General features: G+C 38.2%; 2 protein-coding genes across 2 annotated transcripts in view; both read right to left on the minus strand.

The window, feature by feature from the left end:
- Positions 1–491: 491 nt before the first annotated feature.
- On the minus strand, positions 492–3444 carry LOC131428181 (transmembrane protein 231). Its single transcript, XM_058591904.1, has 3 exons — positions 3007–3444; positions 2793–2924; positions 492–2714 (listed from the first exon to the last, which is right to left on the minus strand). Exons 1-3 carry the CDS (start codon positions 3328–3330, stop codon positions 2181–2183), a joined length of 990 nt encoding a protein of 329 aa, XP_058447887.1. The 5' UTR covers positions 3331–3444; the 3' UTR covers positions 492–2180.
- Positions 3445–3481: 37 nt separating this feature from the next.
- LOC131428182 (inactive hydroxysteroid dehydrogenase-like protein 1) overlaps positions 3482–15009 on the minus strand; it is a 37595-nt gene continuing 26067 nt past the window's right edge. The window contains exon 5 of the mRNA XM_058591905.1: positions 3482–3972. Within this exon, the coding sequence (XP_058447888.1) occupies positions 3724–3972 (249 nt within the window). The 3' untranslated portion in view covers positions 3482–3723. The remainder of the gene's footprint in view (positions 3973–15009) is intronic.

Genomic DNA, 15009 nt, shown 5'->3' on the forward strand with positions numbered 1-15009 from the left:
TTTTCTATATTTGAAACACAGATAAAACGCTGCTATGGGCTGCCAGTTTATTTTGATATAATTACTAGATTTAAATTTTAAAACTGAAATAAATTATGCATCTAGAACAAGAACACTACTGAATATGCCCTTACAATAAGAACGATATTGAGTAATTTTGCTGCACATACAGTAATTTTTAAAATAGGAAAGTAAAAATTACTTAGAATTATGGCTTAGAATTTATTTAGTTTTTTAATGTCTCATCCCATAAAGCATGGAAGTCAATTGAAGCTAGAAATCATTATCCATGGCATTTTGCCGGAGTTAGTCGACGCTTCTTAACGAAGGGTCAATAAAATTACACGGATACAAATCCATTGCCGGTACGATGATTGAGAAATTAAGAAACATGTCTTCTTATGAGATCATGCCTATTACTGATGGTTCTATGAGCAAAATGATTCATATCATGAGCAATAACTCATAATTTTGTTCATAGAATCATCGGTAATAGGCATGATCTCATAAGAAGACATGTTTAATGATTTTCATAATTTCTCAATCATGGTTTTAACCGTGTACATTATTACTGAGCTAACATTTTTCATTGAATCGTATAGGACATTGAAATGTTGAGTTTATCTTTGGTTTAAGTGCTGAATAAGGCAACTACAGCTTGTTGCTGAAAGCATCGACAAACTTTTTATCTATCGTAATCATAATTGTATAACTTTATATTGTTTAAATCACTTGTATCCATGGAAGAAGACACTCAAGTTACAATTGAGAGTCAACCAACTACGTCCAGCAATAGTATTTGAATCGATATTAAACCTTCTTCTTCATCAATCATCATTTTAAGTATCTCCAACCGAGAGTATGATATTAAAGATAAAAGCACATTTAATTCTATATCTTCCTCGTATATGAAGCGGCTTTCCCGCGGACCCACACGGACCGAAAATGCGGCCAATATAAATATTTATCAACGCCATCTGGAAGACTCTCATGCTATATTCAATTCACCGGCCACTACCGATCGCCAGCTGAAGGCTGGATTCTCGAGATTCCGCGACCCCGATACTACATTACATAATGATATTATTCTAGATTTAAAGCAAAGTCTTGGTAATACATCCCTTTTGTGGAATTTGGCATTTCTGTTTCAACAAACTTCGCAGCTGATTCTTAGTGTACAGAACCATTGCATAGCTAGTACTATGGATTTTACTGACACTAAGAATCCTTCCAGGTCGGGGCTCGAACATACGTCAACTGGCTTGTAAAGACCAGCGTCCTATGCATTGAACCGCCAACCCGGGCAATTAACTATTCTAGATTTAAGTTAGTTGTTAATTAAGATTAGAAAATACCGTTGGCATCTTGAAGATTAAGCAGTGTGCCTGAAAATTATATTATATTATTGAATAAAAAAAAATGAAACGGAAATTGTATATGATTCGGGATTATGATGGTCCTGAAAACTGAGTTCTCATAACCAATGCATTCAAACCCATATGGAAGTCCATAATCATAAATCAATATCATATTATTAGAAAATTGAACGGCTTTCGAACATGAATGCAATATAATGCATCTTGTTAAGATTGTACCGAGTGAGACTCATTAGTCAGTGTTAAAACGCGATTCAAGCCAGTTCTGCTAGAAAGAAATGATTCTTAGCATCAATCGTACATAAAGCCAGTCTCCCTACTCGGTTGCATGTGTAAAAATCTAATACTTTCGCTGTATCTAAGAGGACCTCCTTGTCGTGCAGAATCATTAGATTATTAAACTTTTTATATCTTAAAAAAAATTAAACCAGAATGGAATTAAAACGACGTTAAGTAACGAAAATTTCCAATTGCTCGTTCCTAATATTTGAAGATGATTTGTGTATAGTTTGAATCTCGAATTAGAAAAGCTGATAGATCATGACCGAATAAACGAAGGTAATATTAAAGTAGGTTATTGCGAATTGCCTTCTAATACCATTTACAGTACTCTCGTTGCTCTGTTTCAGACTTAAATTAAACACATGCAGTAAATCCTCTAGCAATAATTTTTTTTTTGACTGCCATAAAACTGAATCGAGTTTAGCAGGTGTTGTTACACAAGCGGGCACCAGCGCGAAAAGCGAAAACACTATAAACTTCTGCACGGTATTATATTTCATAGCTATTACATTTCCGAACAAACTAATCGTATTTATCTTTCCACGGTACAACCTCCATCGCCCGGAGAGTGAAATTTTCAAAGAGCCAATCTTTGAGTTTTTCTCCGATCCATAGAAAAACCAACAGCAGCGAGCAGTACTGAACCCAGAACTGGGCTGCCCTTTGCCACAGTGATGTCTTGTACAGGATTGCAGTGCGACAGCTGTCCTCGCCGCCAATCAGCAGCTCAACTTGAATGGTCACCTCACCGGAACCGTCTCGCTTCCAGTGGTTCCGTTGTTGATCGAAAAGGAAGTGCGCCGCGTTGGATGTCTCTATCTTTTCCAAAATCAACTCCGGCAAAAATTGTTCGACCGAGGTGAAGTTACCATTCGGTATGTAGTTATGATTGAAGTGTGATTTAATATTGCGCATAAAAAAGGGACACTGCAGAGCGGCAGATTGGCTAGATTTCAAATGACCCAAGTGATGTATAGTTCCGGATGTGAAGGGCCGCACCGGAGGTGAAATCTTGCTGAGCGAAATGATGGCCGGTACAGTAAAATGGCAGCCGGTCTGTTGAGAGAATGAAAGTTTGATTCAGAACCATTGTGCTTTGGCAAAATTTGCTATTGTGAGTCACTATGCAATTACCTTCAGTTGTGCATCCAAGAAAAAATAGAATGTGTAAAATACGATTCCTTCCGATCCTTCCGGTAGACTGTAGCTTACAGACACGGTGAGCTTATCCGTTTTACCATCCATGTTACTATCGTCGATTACTACCTGGTACCGAAACCAGCCAAGCATGATAAAACGTTTGAATGAATCATATCTCCTTTATGTTCACCCATCATACCTACATTACCTTTATGGTGCTGCATTCCTCTCGATCGTCGGTCAGCCGGTTGTAGGCTTCAAACGAGCTGCAAGTGATGATTTCATTACCTTCGCCATCCGGATGTTTCACTTCCGCCAGAAACAGATAACGATAGGTGAAGTCCACCTTTGGTTGTTCGTAGATAAGCCGGTAGCTGTCCCAAAGTGCTCCCGGGTTGATGAAACATATGACGTAACACGGAAGGATCACCGTCAGAAGAACGACGATTGCGATCGCCAGTGTAGAAAAGGAACAAAGCCGATTCCGGTACAGAACGTAAACCGATTTCCGATGCAGATTGAGAAGCTTCATGTTTCAATGACTGTCACTGTATGTTGCTTTTCTATTCGGTAATAAACAGAATGGGTTTTGTTTGGGGCCCTTGCAGTCGCCATGGTAACAGGCGACTGTCAATACAAGGACGTTTCAATTAGGACTTTCTCTGAACGCTTGAGAGTGTGGCTTTGGTGGAATGTAGATTTTATTAATCAATAACAAGGCTAGTCAAATTAGCAAAAACTTAAATGTGGCGATATTTTGCTGATAATCAGTCTTATGTTAACTTTCACTAACAAAGAACAATTCGTTGAATGACTATTTCACTGACAAAACGCTGCAGACTATTTCTAATAAACTGTGGTAAAAATAATTGAAATGCATCGACATTATTAACCTCTATACAAACAGCTCCAGCAAACCTTAATCTTATTTCGCTTTGCTGCTGGACTTTTGCTGTCTGTAATATTCGCCCCGGAAACGTTTGTTCATCTGTCCGCCGATGATGGTTCGAATCCACTCGGGTGCCAATCGAAACACGCCGTACTGGATTCCGTGCGACCAGTAGCCGGTCGTCTGTTTCGTTTTACCCAGAGTGAAAACGGCATGCTTGGCGTATGATTCAGCATTCGGAATGAAGATTCCTCCTGCCATCAGGCTGTCGGAAAAGCTGTTCATCTGGAAGAAAGCAAAAAGGAGATTAGTTTTTCTGTATGGAACTTCACTGTGTCACAAATTTAGGAAAAGTTGACAAATACCAAGTTCTTGAGTAACGGATCCCCAGGAATACTGCGCACATTTAGAAATTTCTCATAAGGACTTTAATTCGAGATTTGACGATGTCTTAAGTTGTCTTGTTTGGTTGTATGTGGAGATAATTGTAATACAAATTTTTTCCTATAAATCCTTATAATTACGAAGTCAAAGTGAGATAATATACAAATATAAATTACTGACGGTTAACTGTTTTTCTTCGGATGATTAGAAAAGGAATTAGATGCGAGAATTAATACACTCAAACCTTCGTTTACGTTAACTTTTTTTTACGTTACCTCTTTTACGTAACTCTTTTTACGAACAAAATCCCAAATAACGTAATCTTTTTTTACGAACCAAACCCCAAATAACGTAAACTTTTTTTACGAACCAACTTCGTAAAAAAAGGTTTTTGCATGCAAGGAAAATCACTTTCGGCTCATTTACATTCCATGGAAATTACTACAATATTACTACTATCTTTGGAACGGGTTTGATGAGTAGGGTAAAGTGTTATAATATGCCCCCCTTAAGAAAACATTGAGATATTTCGAAGTGTATTGATATATTTTCCTCGAGAATGTAAGTATTTCATTGAATACGGATGAGGAACATAATTTTCAATGACTACAATAGAAAAGATGAGAATTGATTGATACAAACACATTTTCCAAAACGGCTACATTCTTAGTTTTTTTCGCTCGCCTCGGACATAATGCCCCAGCAGCCGTAAAATATCTCTCACAACAAATCAGTGGCATGACACACAACAAAAGACATTTTATCCCACAACAATGATGCATAATCATTATCATTCAGTAATAGCCGTTCAACCGAGAAGGTTGTGTATAGAAGCGTACAGTTTAATAACGCTGGTTAGTTTACACGCGTTAAATACGACAACGGTTGAACTACAGGTAGAAACCTGTTGGCAGCAGCCGTTAAACGTATAGTCGTGCTGCATAAGAGAGCCCTAGTGCTGGGCCAAGCTGGTGAAGGAAACAACAAAGGGCGTTTCCCAAACTCTACCCAGGCCACAATATACAGCCACAAGTGCTGAGCAGGAGAGTGCAAAGGCACATTGAAGAAGAAGAGTGCAAAGGCACACAGAAGCAGGAGAGTGCAAAGGCACACCGGTGCGAAGGCACTTCGGTGCAGAAGCATATCGGTGCGGAGCACAAGGAAGAAGGAGACAAGACAACTCGGTCTTTCCACTGCCATACAACACGCAGGTATACACCGGTGACCTGCGCTGGTTACAGCTGGCGAAGACAAAAGTAAATCGGAAATCGAGTGGTGCTTGATGTCAGGTAGCAGTAGCATCACATCCAACAATCAGCATCCAACAAGAACATCTAGAGCAACGAGGATCTACACGGCAGTGCAACGGAGATAGACAACAATTTCAAGGTAGAAGTTTTTTCTTTTCCGTTTGATTGAGTACTGTGTAGTGTTGGTTTCATTTTTTATTTTAAAGTTTGATTAAAAATTTTAATGTGATGGATGAATCCATGGACGTAAATCCTAGCATGAATCCTATACCCCCACGAACGAAAAAATATCAGGAGAGCTCTTCTGGGCCTTGGATAGTCTTTTTTAGACGTATATCAAAGCCATTAAACATTTACCAAATTTCTAAAGGTTTGACATCACGATACTCTTCAATCAAAGAGATCATAAAAGTAAATAACGATAAAATTCGTGTTGTGGTAAATAATTTGAAACACGCGAATGATATTGTCTCTTCGGAACATTTCATTAAAGAGTATAAAGTTTACATACCCTCCAAAGATGTCGAAATTGACGGTGTTGTTACCGAAGCGAGTCTTTCGGTAGATGATTTACTCAAGCATGGTGTTGGTCGTTTCAAGAACTCTATGCTTGAGGGTGTGAAAATACTGGAGTGCAAACAACTGTACTCAGTAGTTTATGAAGAGGGAAAAAAAGTTTATCGCCCATCAGACTCGTTTCGAGTGACATTTGCCGGATCTGCGTTGCCGTCCCATGTCTATGTCGATAAAATTCGCCTCCCTGTTCGGCTTTTTGTTCCAAATGTAATGAATTGTACGAACTGCAAAAAATTCGGACACACAGCTACTTACTGTAGCAATAAACCAAAATGTATTAAGTGTGAAGGACCTCATAAAGATGATGATTGCAACAAGGAAATTGCAAAATGTATTTATTGTGGGGAAAGTCCTCATGAGGATATTTCAGTATGCACTGCATTTAAAGTGCACAAAGACAAAATTAAGCTTTCTTTAAAAGCACGGTCTAAGCGCACATATGCAGAAATGCTTAAAACGGTCATTGATGTCCCCCCTTTGGAAACCGAAAACGGGTTTTCAAATCTAGAGGAAACAGAGGACTCTGACTCTGACGAAAATAGTGAAGGTAATTCGTTTATCACTACCCAAGGGTCAGTTAAGAGAAAGAAGTCTTCTTCCAAATTACCAAAAAAGACACCTAAAGTTTCATCTTCAAAAAAAGATCCCCGTGTTAAACAAAAAAAGTCAAAACCAAAGACTGTGCCTCCTGGTTTGTCAAATTCACAAACCAATCCAGGATCTAGCACAGAAAAAGGTAATAATCCTGTGGGCTCCATTTCACAGCCACCAACAGGATTACTGAAGTTTTCGGAAATTTTTGAATGGATTTTCTCAGCATTCAATATATCTGAACCCTTAAAGACCCTCATAATGGCATTCCTTCCAATAGCTAGAAATTTTTTGAAGCAGTTATCAGCTCAATGGCCAATTGTCTCAGGTTTTGTATCTTTTGATGGATAATTTATCACCCGCCGCAAATGATACAATCACTGTCCTGCAGTGGAATTGTCGAAGCATCATGCCAAAACTTGATTCATTTAAAATTTTATTGCATAGTCAAAAATGTGATGTATTTGCTTTATGCGAAACATGGCTTACTTCAAACATAGCTTTAAATTTTAATGATTTTAACATTATACGTCTCGATAGAGACTCTCCGTATGGTGGAGTGCTTTTAGGAATTAAGAAATGTTATTCCTTTTATAGATTAAACATTCCTTCGACTTCTAGTATAGAAGTTGTTGCTTGTCAAATAAACATTAAAGGAAAGGACATTTGCATTGCTTCGGTATATATTCCTCAAAGAGCTCAAGTTGGACAACGACAGCTTAATGAAATTGTCGAAGCCCTTCCTGCTCCACGTTTGATTTTAGGAGATTTCAATTCGCACGGAATGATGTGGGGTTCCGTTTACAATGATAGCAGATCATCTCTAATATATAATATTTGCGACAATTTTAGCATGACGGTACTAAATATGGGTAGCATGACACGGATCCCAAGACCTCCGGCACGTCCAAGTGCATTAGATTTATCTCTTTGTTCGACTTCAATTCGACTAGATTGCACCTGGAAAGTATTTCCTGATTTACATGGTAGCGATCATTTACCAATCATCATCTCAATTAGCAGTAACAAAGGCATTGCTAATTCAGTTAATATTCCATATGATTTGACAAAAAATATTGACTGGATTAAATACCAAAATAATATTTCAAGTGTCTTAACTTCAATGGAAGAGCTCCCCCCACTTGAAGAATATGACTTCCTCGTTTGTTCGATTCTGGAGGCCGCAGAACAAGCCCAAACCAAACGATTTCTTGGTCCATCGTCTAACAGAAGGCCTCCAAACCCTTGGTGGGACAAAGAGTGTTCAGATGCTAAGCACGCGAAACAAAATGCTTTCAAGACGTTTTTAAAACGAGGAGGAGGAACTCCTCAGAATTTTGAAAATTTCTTGACTTTAGAAACCAAGTACAAGAGCATACTTCGGGCCAAGAAATGTAGCTATTGGAGACATTTTGTCGAAGGTTTGTCAAGAGAAACCTCAATGAGCACTCTTTGGAATACGGCCAGACGAATGAGGAATCGTAACGTGGGCAATGAGAGTGATGAATACTTGAACCGATGGATATTTGACTTTGCTAGGAAAGTTTGCCCAGATTCTGTTCCTACGCAAAGCATTATACGGGAATCTCCTCCAAATAATGGTTTTATTAATAACCCATTTTCAATGATAAAATTTTCTATAGCACTCTTGTCTTGTAACAATAACGCCCCTGGGTTGGACAGAATCAAATTCAACTTGGTGAAGAATCTGCCCGACCTCGCAAAAAGACGTTTGTTGGAATTGTTCAACAAGTTTCTTGAGCAAAATATTGTTCCGCCTGACTGGAGACAAGTGAAAGTTATCGCCATTCAAAAGCCGGGGAAACCAGCTTCCAATCACAACTCATATAGACCCATTGCGATGTTGTCCTGCATCAGAAAATTGTTCGAAAAAATTATTCTACGACGTCTCGACACTTGGGTCGAGGCGAACGGTTTGTTGTCAGATACTCAGTTTGGCTTCCGTAGAAATAAAGGGACGAATGATTGCCTTGCATTACTTTCGCCTGACATCCAAATTGCCTTCGCTCAAAAGCAACAAATGGCATCTGTATTTTTAGACATTAAAGGAGCATTTGATTCAGTTTCCATTGATGTTCTTTCAGACAAGCTCCACCAACATGGACTTCCAGCGGTTATAAATAATTATTTGCACAACCTTTTGTCAGAGAAGTGCATGTATTTTTCACATGGCGATTTGGCAACATTCAGAATTAGCTACATGGGTCTCCCGCAAGGCTCATGCCTCAGTCCGCTCCTCTATAATTTTTACGTGAATGACATTGACAGCTGTCTAGTAACCCCATGTACACTAAGGCAATTGGCAGATGATGGCGTGGTTTCAGTTACTGGGCCCAAAGCTATTGATCTGCATAAACCATTGCAAGATACCTTAGATAACTTGTCCGTTTGGGCTGTTCATCTTGGTATCGAATTCTCTGCGGAGAAAACAGAGTTAGTCGTCTTCTCAAGAAAGCATGATCCCGCGCAGCTTCAGCTCCATATGATGGGAAGAATGATCCAACAGGTTTTAACTTTTAAATACCTCGGGGTGTGGTTCGATTCCAAATGCACGTGGGGAGGACACATTAGGTATCTGATAACGAAATGCCAACAAAGAGTAAATTTTCTTCGAACAATAACAGGATCTTGGTGGGGTTCTCATCCGCAAGATCTAATAAAATTGTATCAAACAACGATACTTTCAGTGATGGAATATGGATGCGTTTGTTTTCGTTCCGCTGCAAACTCTCATTTTATCAAACTTGAGCGAATTCAGTACCGTTGTTTGCGAATTGCCTTAGGCTGCATGCACTCGACACATACAATGAGTCTTGAAGTTCTGGCGGGAGTTCTTCCATTAAAAGATCGATTTTGGGAGCTTTCATCACGCCTGCTAATAAGATGTGAGGTGCTGAATCCCATGGTAATTAATAATTTCGAACGACTAGTCGAGCTTCGATCTCAAACAAAATTTATGACAGTATATTTTAACCATATGTCACAGGAAATCAACCCTTCAAGATATATTCCTATCCGTGTCAGCATCCTAAGTGCCCCTAACTCAACTTTATTTTTCGATACATCCATGCAGCGTGAAGTGCGTGGAATCCCGGATCATCTACGCTCGACGGAAATCCCAAAAATATTTTTAAGTAAGTTCAGGCATATTGACTCTGAGAAAATGTTTTACACGGACGGATCGCGAATTGAAGAAGCGACAGGGTTTGGTATGTTCAACAATAATGTTTCGGCCTCATTTAGGCTTCAAGAACCAGCATCTGTTTATATAGCAGAGTTAGCAGCAGTTCATTATAGTTTGAGTGTAATCGTCACATTATCTCCAAACCATTATTTCCTCTTCACAGATAGTCTGAGTGCAATTGAAGCCATTCGCTCAAACGCTGCTGGCAAAAATGAACCGTTTTTCCTGGGCAAAATAAAACAGTGCCTGAACGACATATTGAACAATAATTATCTAATCACTATAGTCTGGGTCCCGGCTCATTGCTCCATTCCAGGCAATGAAAGAGCCGATATTTTAGCCAAACGTGGTGCTATTGAGGGTGAAATTTATGAGCGACCGATTGCTTTCAACGAATTCTATAGTTCGTCTCGCCAAAGAACACTTGCCAGCTGGCAAGCATCTTGGGATAGAGATGATCTGGGTCGGTGGATGCACTCAATTATTCCGAAAATATCGACAAAGGCATGGTTCAGGGGACTGGATGTGAGTAGGGATTTCATTCGTGTGATGTCCAGACTCATGTCCAATCACTACACGTTAGATGCACATCTCCTTCGAATTGGGCTCTCCGTGACTAATCATTGTGCTTGCGGAGAAGGTTATCGGGATATTGATCATGTCGTTTGGACATGCGTGGAGTATCGTGATGTCAGATCTCAACTAATAAATTCTTTGCGTACCCAAGGTAGACTATCCAATATCCCAGTTCGAGACATTCTTGCTTGTCGTGACCTTTCATACTTGAAACTTATTTATCATTTCATAAAGAAAATTGGAGTTTCAATTTAATAAAGGCCCCTTTTAAGACTTAGCTCTGATCCCAGCTGCGTCCATGAGTTCAACCAATAGCTAAATTAGAATAAAAATTATGTAATGATACAAACAAACTCGAAACAGTTTATGAAATTATCAACAAAATGTCTGAAAATAACAGCTTATTTTATAATTTATAGAAGTTAATCGTTTGGTTCAAATAATATTTCCGAGTAGATTTCATAATTAATGACGAGTTACCTAAGATGATATTTAAGCTATAAGAGAATATGTTTTAATAAATTCAAAACGTTGTGACTATGTTAGAATTAAATTAGGATAAGAATGTTATGTAAAAGTGATGCTACGGCGAAGAAAAACTTATGTAAACTGCCTTAAGAAATAAACGTATTTATGGAAAAAAAAATGATGCATTATGCTTCTTGAAATGTCCATAAAGTTACTGTTTTGAGATAATCAGTATGTCAAAGAAATGGCGGATAAAACATCTATTTAGTCGAAGCAAAACTTTACATCGAAAAGCTGCCAAATGAAATTTTTAGTTTTTTCATACTTTCCTGCAAACGACAACCACCAAACTTGCATAGCAGAAAGATCCTACGAAAAGATAGTGTTAGTGATAAAACTTTGGTTCAGAAAAGTCTTCAATGCTTAAGAAAGGAAAGGGGGCATTTTGGCTAGCAGGGGCGCTTTATAAGATTTTCCCCTACATGTTGGAAAACAATGTTTGAGGTGGTTCTGGACTCCAAGATGGCGACTTCCGGTATATTGGCATTCCTCAAAACCTCTTACATTATTCCTCAAAACCCCTACAATAACGGGTTTGATGAGCAGATGTCGGAAACGATTGTGGTTCTGAATTCTGCTTCAGTACCTTATATGTAGAATTTCGCTCTATTTAGGGCACTTTTTCATGAATTTCAACAGTCTTTATAATATGATTTGACTGGTATTTTAGAATTTTTTTAACTAAATCCGGGTATAATTTGGATTTGCCGCAGATATTATAGTACTGCTTCAAAAATGTAAATGTCTAGTGATGAAAACCGTTCAGATATTATGCATATTATGAAGGTATTCGAGAAGTTCGAGTAATATCGACTCATATTGTAAGGGTTTTCAAGAAATATCAATAAACCGGGAGTCGCCATCTTGGAATTCAGAACCACCTCAAACATCGTTTTCCAACATGTACTCATCAAACCGGTTCCGGAAAACTAATATTCTGATGGTTTTTAACGAATATCGATGAACCGGAAATCGCCATCTTGGAAATTGATGCGACTTAGAACATCCTTTTTCTGCAAATACTAATAGTTTTTGTTCCATAGTTATCCATTATATTATACATATCCAATAATATACATAAATGGGGCAAACTTTGAAAATTCCAAATAACGTAAACTTTGTTTACGTCATAATTCGATTTATGAAGTCCCGATTATTACGTAAATGAAGGTTTGAGTGTATGTTGTATGGAACAGTTAGCTATTTTGTAACGATAGCTTTAATGCATTACCCAACGGAAAAGCAGATTGAAAAAATGACAGGTAAAATAAAAATAACAAAATACGAAACCTCAAAATTCTCAAGGACAGAACTTAATTCGCAACATTATCCGATCCGGTATGCGGATGGTAGCAATCGTGAGGCGGCTAGGATTTAGACCAAGTGGAGTGGTCAATGTACGCTTACCAACACAGTTTTGTGGTAGAGCTGAGTCTACCACAGCTCAGGGTGGCAGAAGTGGTAAACGCGCATGCACGGATTGCATAAGGACCCAGGTTTGAGTCCCGTATCTGAGCGCATCTTTTTACAAAAAATCATCTTCTCGGAGAGTTTCTCCTTCATTTGGCTTCTGTAATATATATATTGCCACTCAGTTATTGCAAAACATTGTGATGACACTTAAATCAAAACATTTTGGAAAACACTGATCATTATATTAACGGCGAATAAAACACAAGTTTGATAAAACGACATTGTTTTTGAGTTGAAAAAAAAATTAACAATAGCAACACAACAACAAATAAAATTTCAATTAATGAATGAATAGGTTAATTTCAGATCAACGCTTCCAAATCGTGGAAATTTATTTTCAGAATCAGTGTTCCATTGAAACTGTATCCCAATAAATGTACTGTTTGGTGCGGTCTATTTGCTTGTGGAATCATCGGCCCTTATTGTTTTGAAAAAGAGGAAGGATGACGCGTTACCGTAAATGGAAATCGATACAGTACCATGACCAACGAATTTTTGTTGCCAATTCTTCATGGTATGGATGTGAACGAAATATGGTTTCAACAGGATGGTGCCACTTGTCATACTGCGGCCAAAACAACCGACTTATTGAAGGAACATTTCAATGATTAATGCTTTGGAAATCAATATTCAACGTGTCATTACTGAAATAAGTCCTTAAATGCTCGAAAAAGTGGCGGCCATATGCCGACACCATATTTAAATGTTAAGTCAAATAAAAAAATTTGCCATTTCATAGTTTGGCATGTGTTTTATTTTAATTTAAATCAGCAAGCTCTTAAAAAGCACCCTTTATTATGAACTAGCTGAATGACCCGGCGTTGCTCGGAAATGTTTCGGGAAGAAAAGGCCTAACAAAATTCCCGAAGTTGTCCTACTTAGTGTAGCAGTTAAACTCTGAGCAGTTTTATGTTGCTATTAAATCAATTTTACCTTACACTTCCCATGTTTGGGGCACTTGCTGCACTCCCTCTCCATTAAAATAATCTTTTAATCTACATTGACATAAAAGTAGTATCTGTATTTGTCAAGATGCATCGTTTCTCGTAGAATAAATTTTATATTGAACTCCCCTTTTATTAGTGAACTTACTACAGCTCTCTTCCATGATAACCCTTATGACCACCTCTTAGTAGTGTACGAAGTATCTGTGCTCTTCAAAAAGTATCGATTAATTCATTAAAATTAACAATAGCAGTACTACTTAATTCAAATTAACGTTAGCAATACTATTTAGCACAATCTTGACATTCTTGCCCCACTCTTATTTTATAAAAAAATTCAATATGAAAATTGATTTTCAAGATCCCCTTCTCCTAGTATGAATCCGCCCCCTATCTTGTTTGACGACGAATAAGAAAATGTTACAATAAACCTTTGTCATGAATATCTAAGCTTGTCGTGACAACCTCTGAATAGTAAAAAGTACATGTGCCAAGTTTGGCGATAATTTACTGAGTTGTTATGGAACTTTGCTTCTAATCAAATCTGACAAATTTTTTCATGACCCCCCCTCCCCCTGTTAAGGACACTTACTACGCTCCCTCCCCCATTAAAATACCCTTATGACCTTCTCAGAAGAGCAAGAAGTATCTGTGCCAAGTTTGGTGGCAATCCTTTCAATAGTTTCGGAATTGTGCCGTTTCAAACATTACACCCCCCCCCCCCCCTTTTTAAAGTCACTTGCTACATCCACCCCCCGTAAAGTCATATCTAATGTATGCAAAATGTTTCTATGGTCTTCAAAACGTATCGATTCTCGTCAAGTTAAATGAATTTTTCCATAACCCCCTCCTGGTAATTACACTTGCTACGCTCCCTCCCCTATATAAATGCTCCCTAAACCATCTCTGAAATGCGAGTAGTACCAGTGCCAAGTTTGGTGGTAATCCGTTCAGTAGTTCCGAAGTTATGGCGCTACAAACATACAAACTTACATCCATTTTTACCTTTTTTTATATATATAAAAAATAGGTATAGAATTCGCTCAAACTTTCCAAAAAAATTCCGAGGGCCGGAGGGCCGAATGTCATATACCAATCGATTCAGCTCGACGAACTGAGCAAATGTCTGTGTGTGTGTGTATGTGTGTGTGTGTCTGTATGTGTGTTGTCAACTAAGAGGTCGAGATCTCAGAGATGGCTGGACCGATTTTGATCAAACTAGTCGCAAATGAAAGGTCTCCCCGTCACCCAGAACGCTATTGAATGGTTTTGAGATCGGATGTTTACTTTTTGAGTTATACGAAGTTTTATGTCAAAATTTTCAGTTTTTTGACAGTATCTGTCACAATTGACCGTGAAAACAGAATATGTTTTCAGACTTAGATTCCGCACGGTAATAGCTATCCAACAAGCCATAGACTGTAAAAATCCGTCCATTTTTAACGGAGATATCGAATTTTTTGTGTAAGCGACTTTTTTCCCCATATTCCAGCAGTAGAAGTTCTGAGCGCTGTATGGCAAAGAAAGGCATGGGAGCAACGTAAAACACGATTTTTTATACTGTTACATACAATAGTTTCTAAGTACCAAAAAGACTGTGAACAGCATTATTTTTCATGACATTTTGCCTCGGACCAATTTTAGCACGGTTCGTTTTTGGCAACATAATCGTTCGAATATGACATATTGGATAGATGGCAGTACTTCCGAATTCTGAACAATTTCATAATTATATTGATTTAAACTGCTTACAGCAATAAATGTTGGAAGAACAAAACACCCATATACCATTTGA

Source organism: Malaya genurostris, chromosome 2 (assembly GCF_030247185.1).
Source record: "Malaya genurostris strain Urasoe2022 chromosome 2, Malgen_1.1, whole genome shotgun sequence".
Taxonomy (NCBI): domain Eukaryota; kingdom Metazoa; phylum Arthropoda; class Insecta; order Diptera; family Culicidae; genus Malaya; species Malaya genurostris.

Excerpts from the sequence above, each read along its gene's own strand:
- LOC131428181 (XM_058591904.1), bottom strand. The coding sequence starts at position 3,330 with ATGAAGCTTCTCAATCTGCATCGGAAATCGGTTTACGTTCTGTACCGG. Across the intron at positions 2,925-3,006 it reads AGGAATGCAGCACCATAAAG|GTAGTAATCGACGATAGTAA; the intron begins GTAATGTAGGTA and ends TTTCGGTACCAG. Across the intron at positions 2,715-2,792 it reads TCTTGGATGCACAACTGAAG|ACCGGCTGCCATTTTACTGT; the intron begins GTAATTGCATAG and ends TTCTCTCAACAG.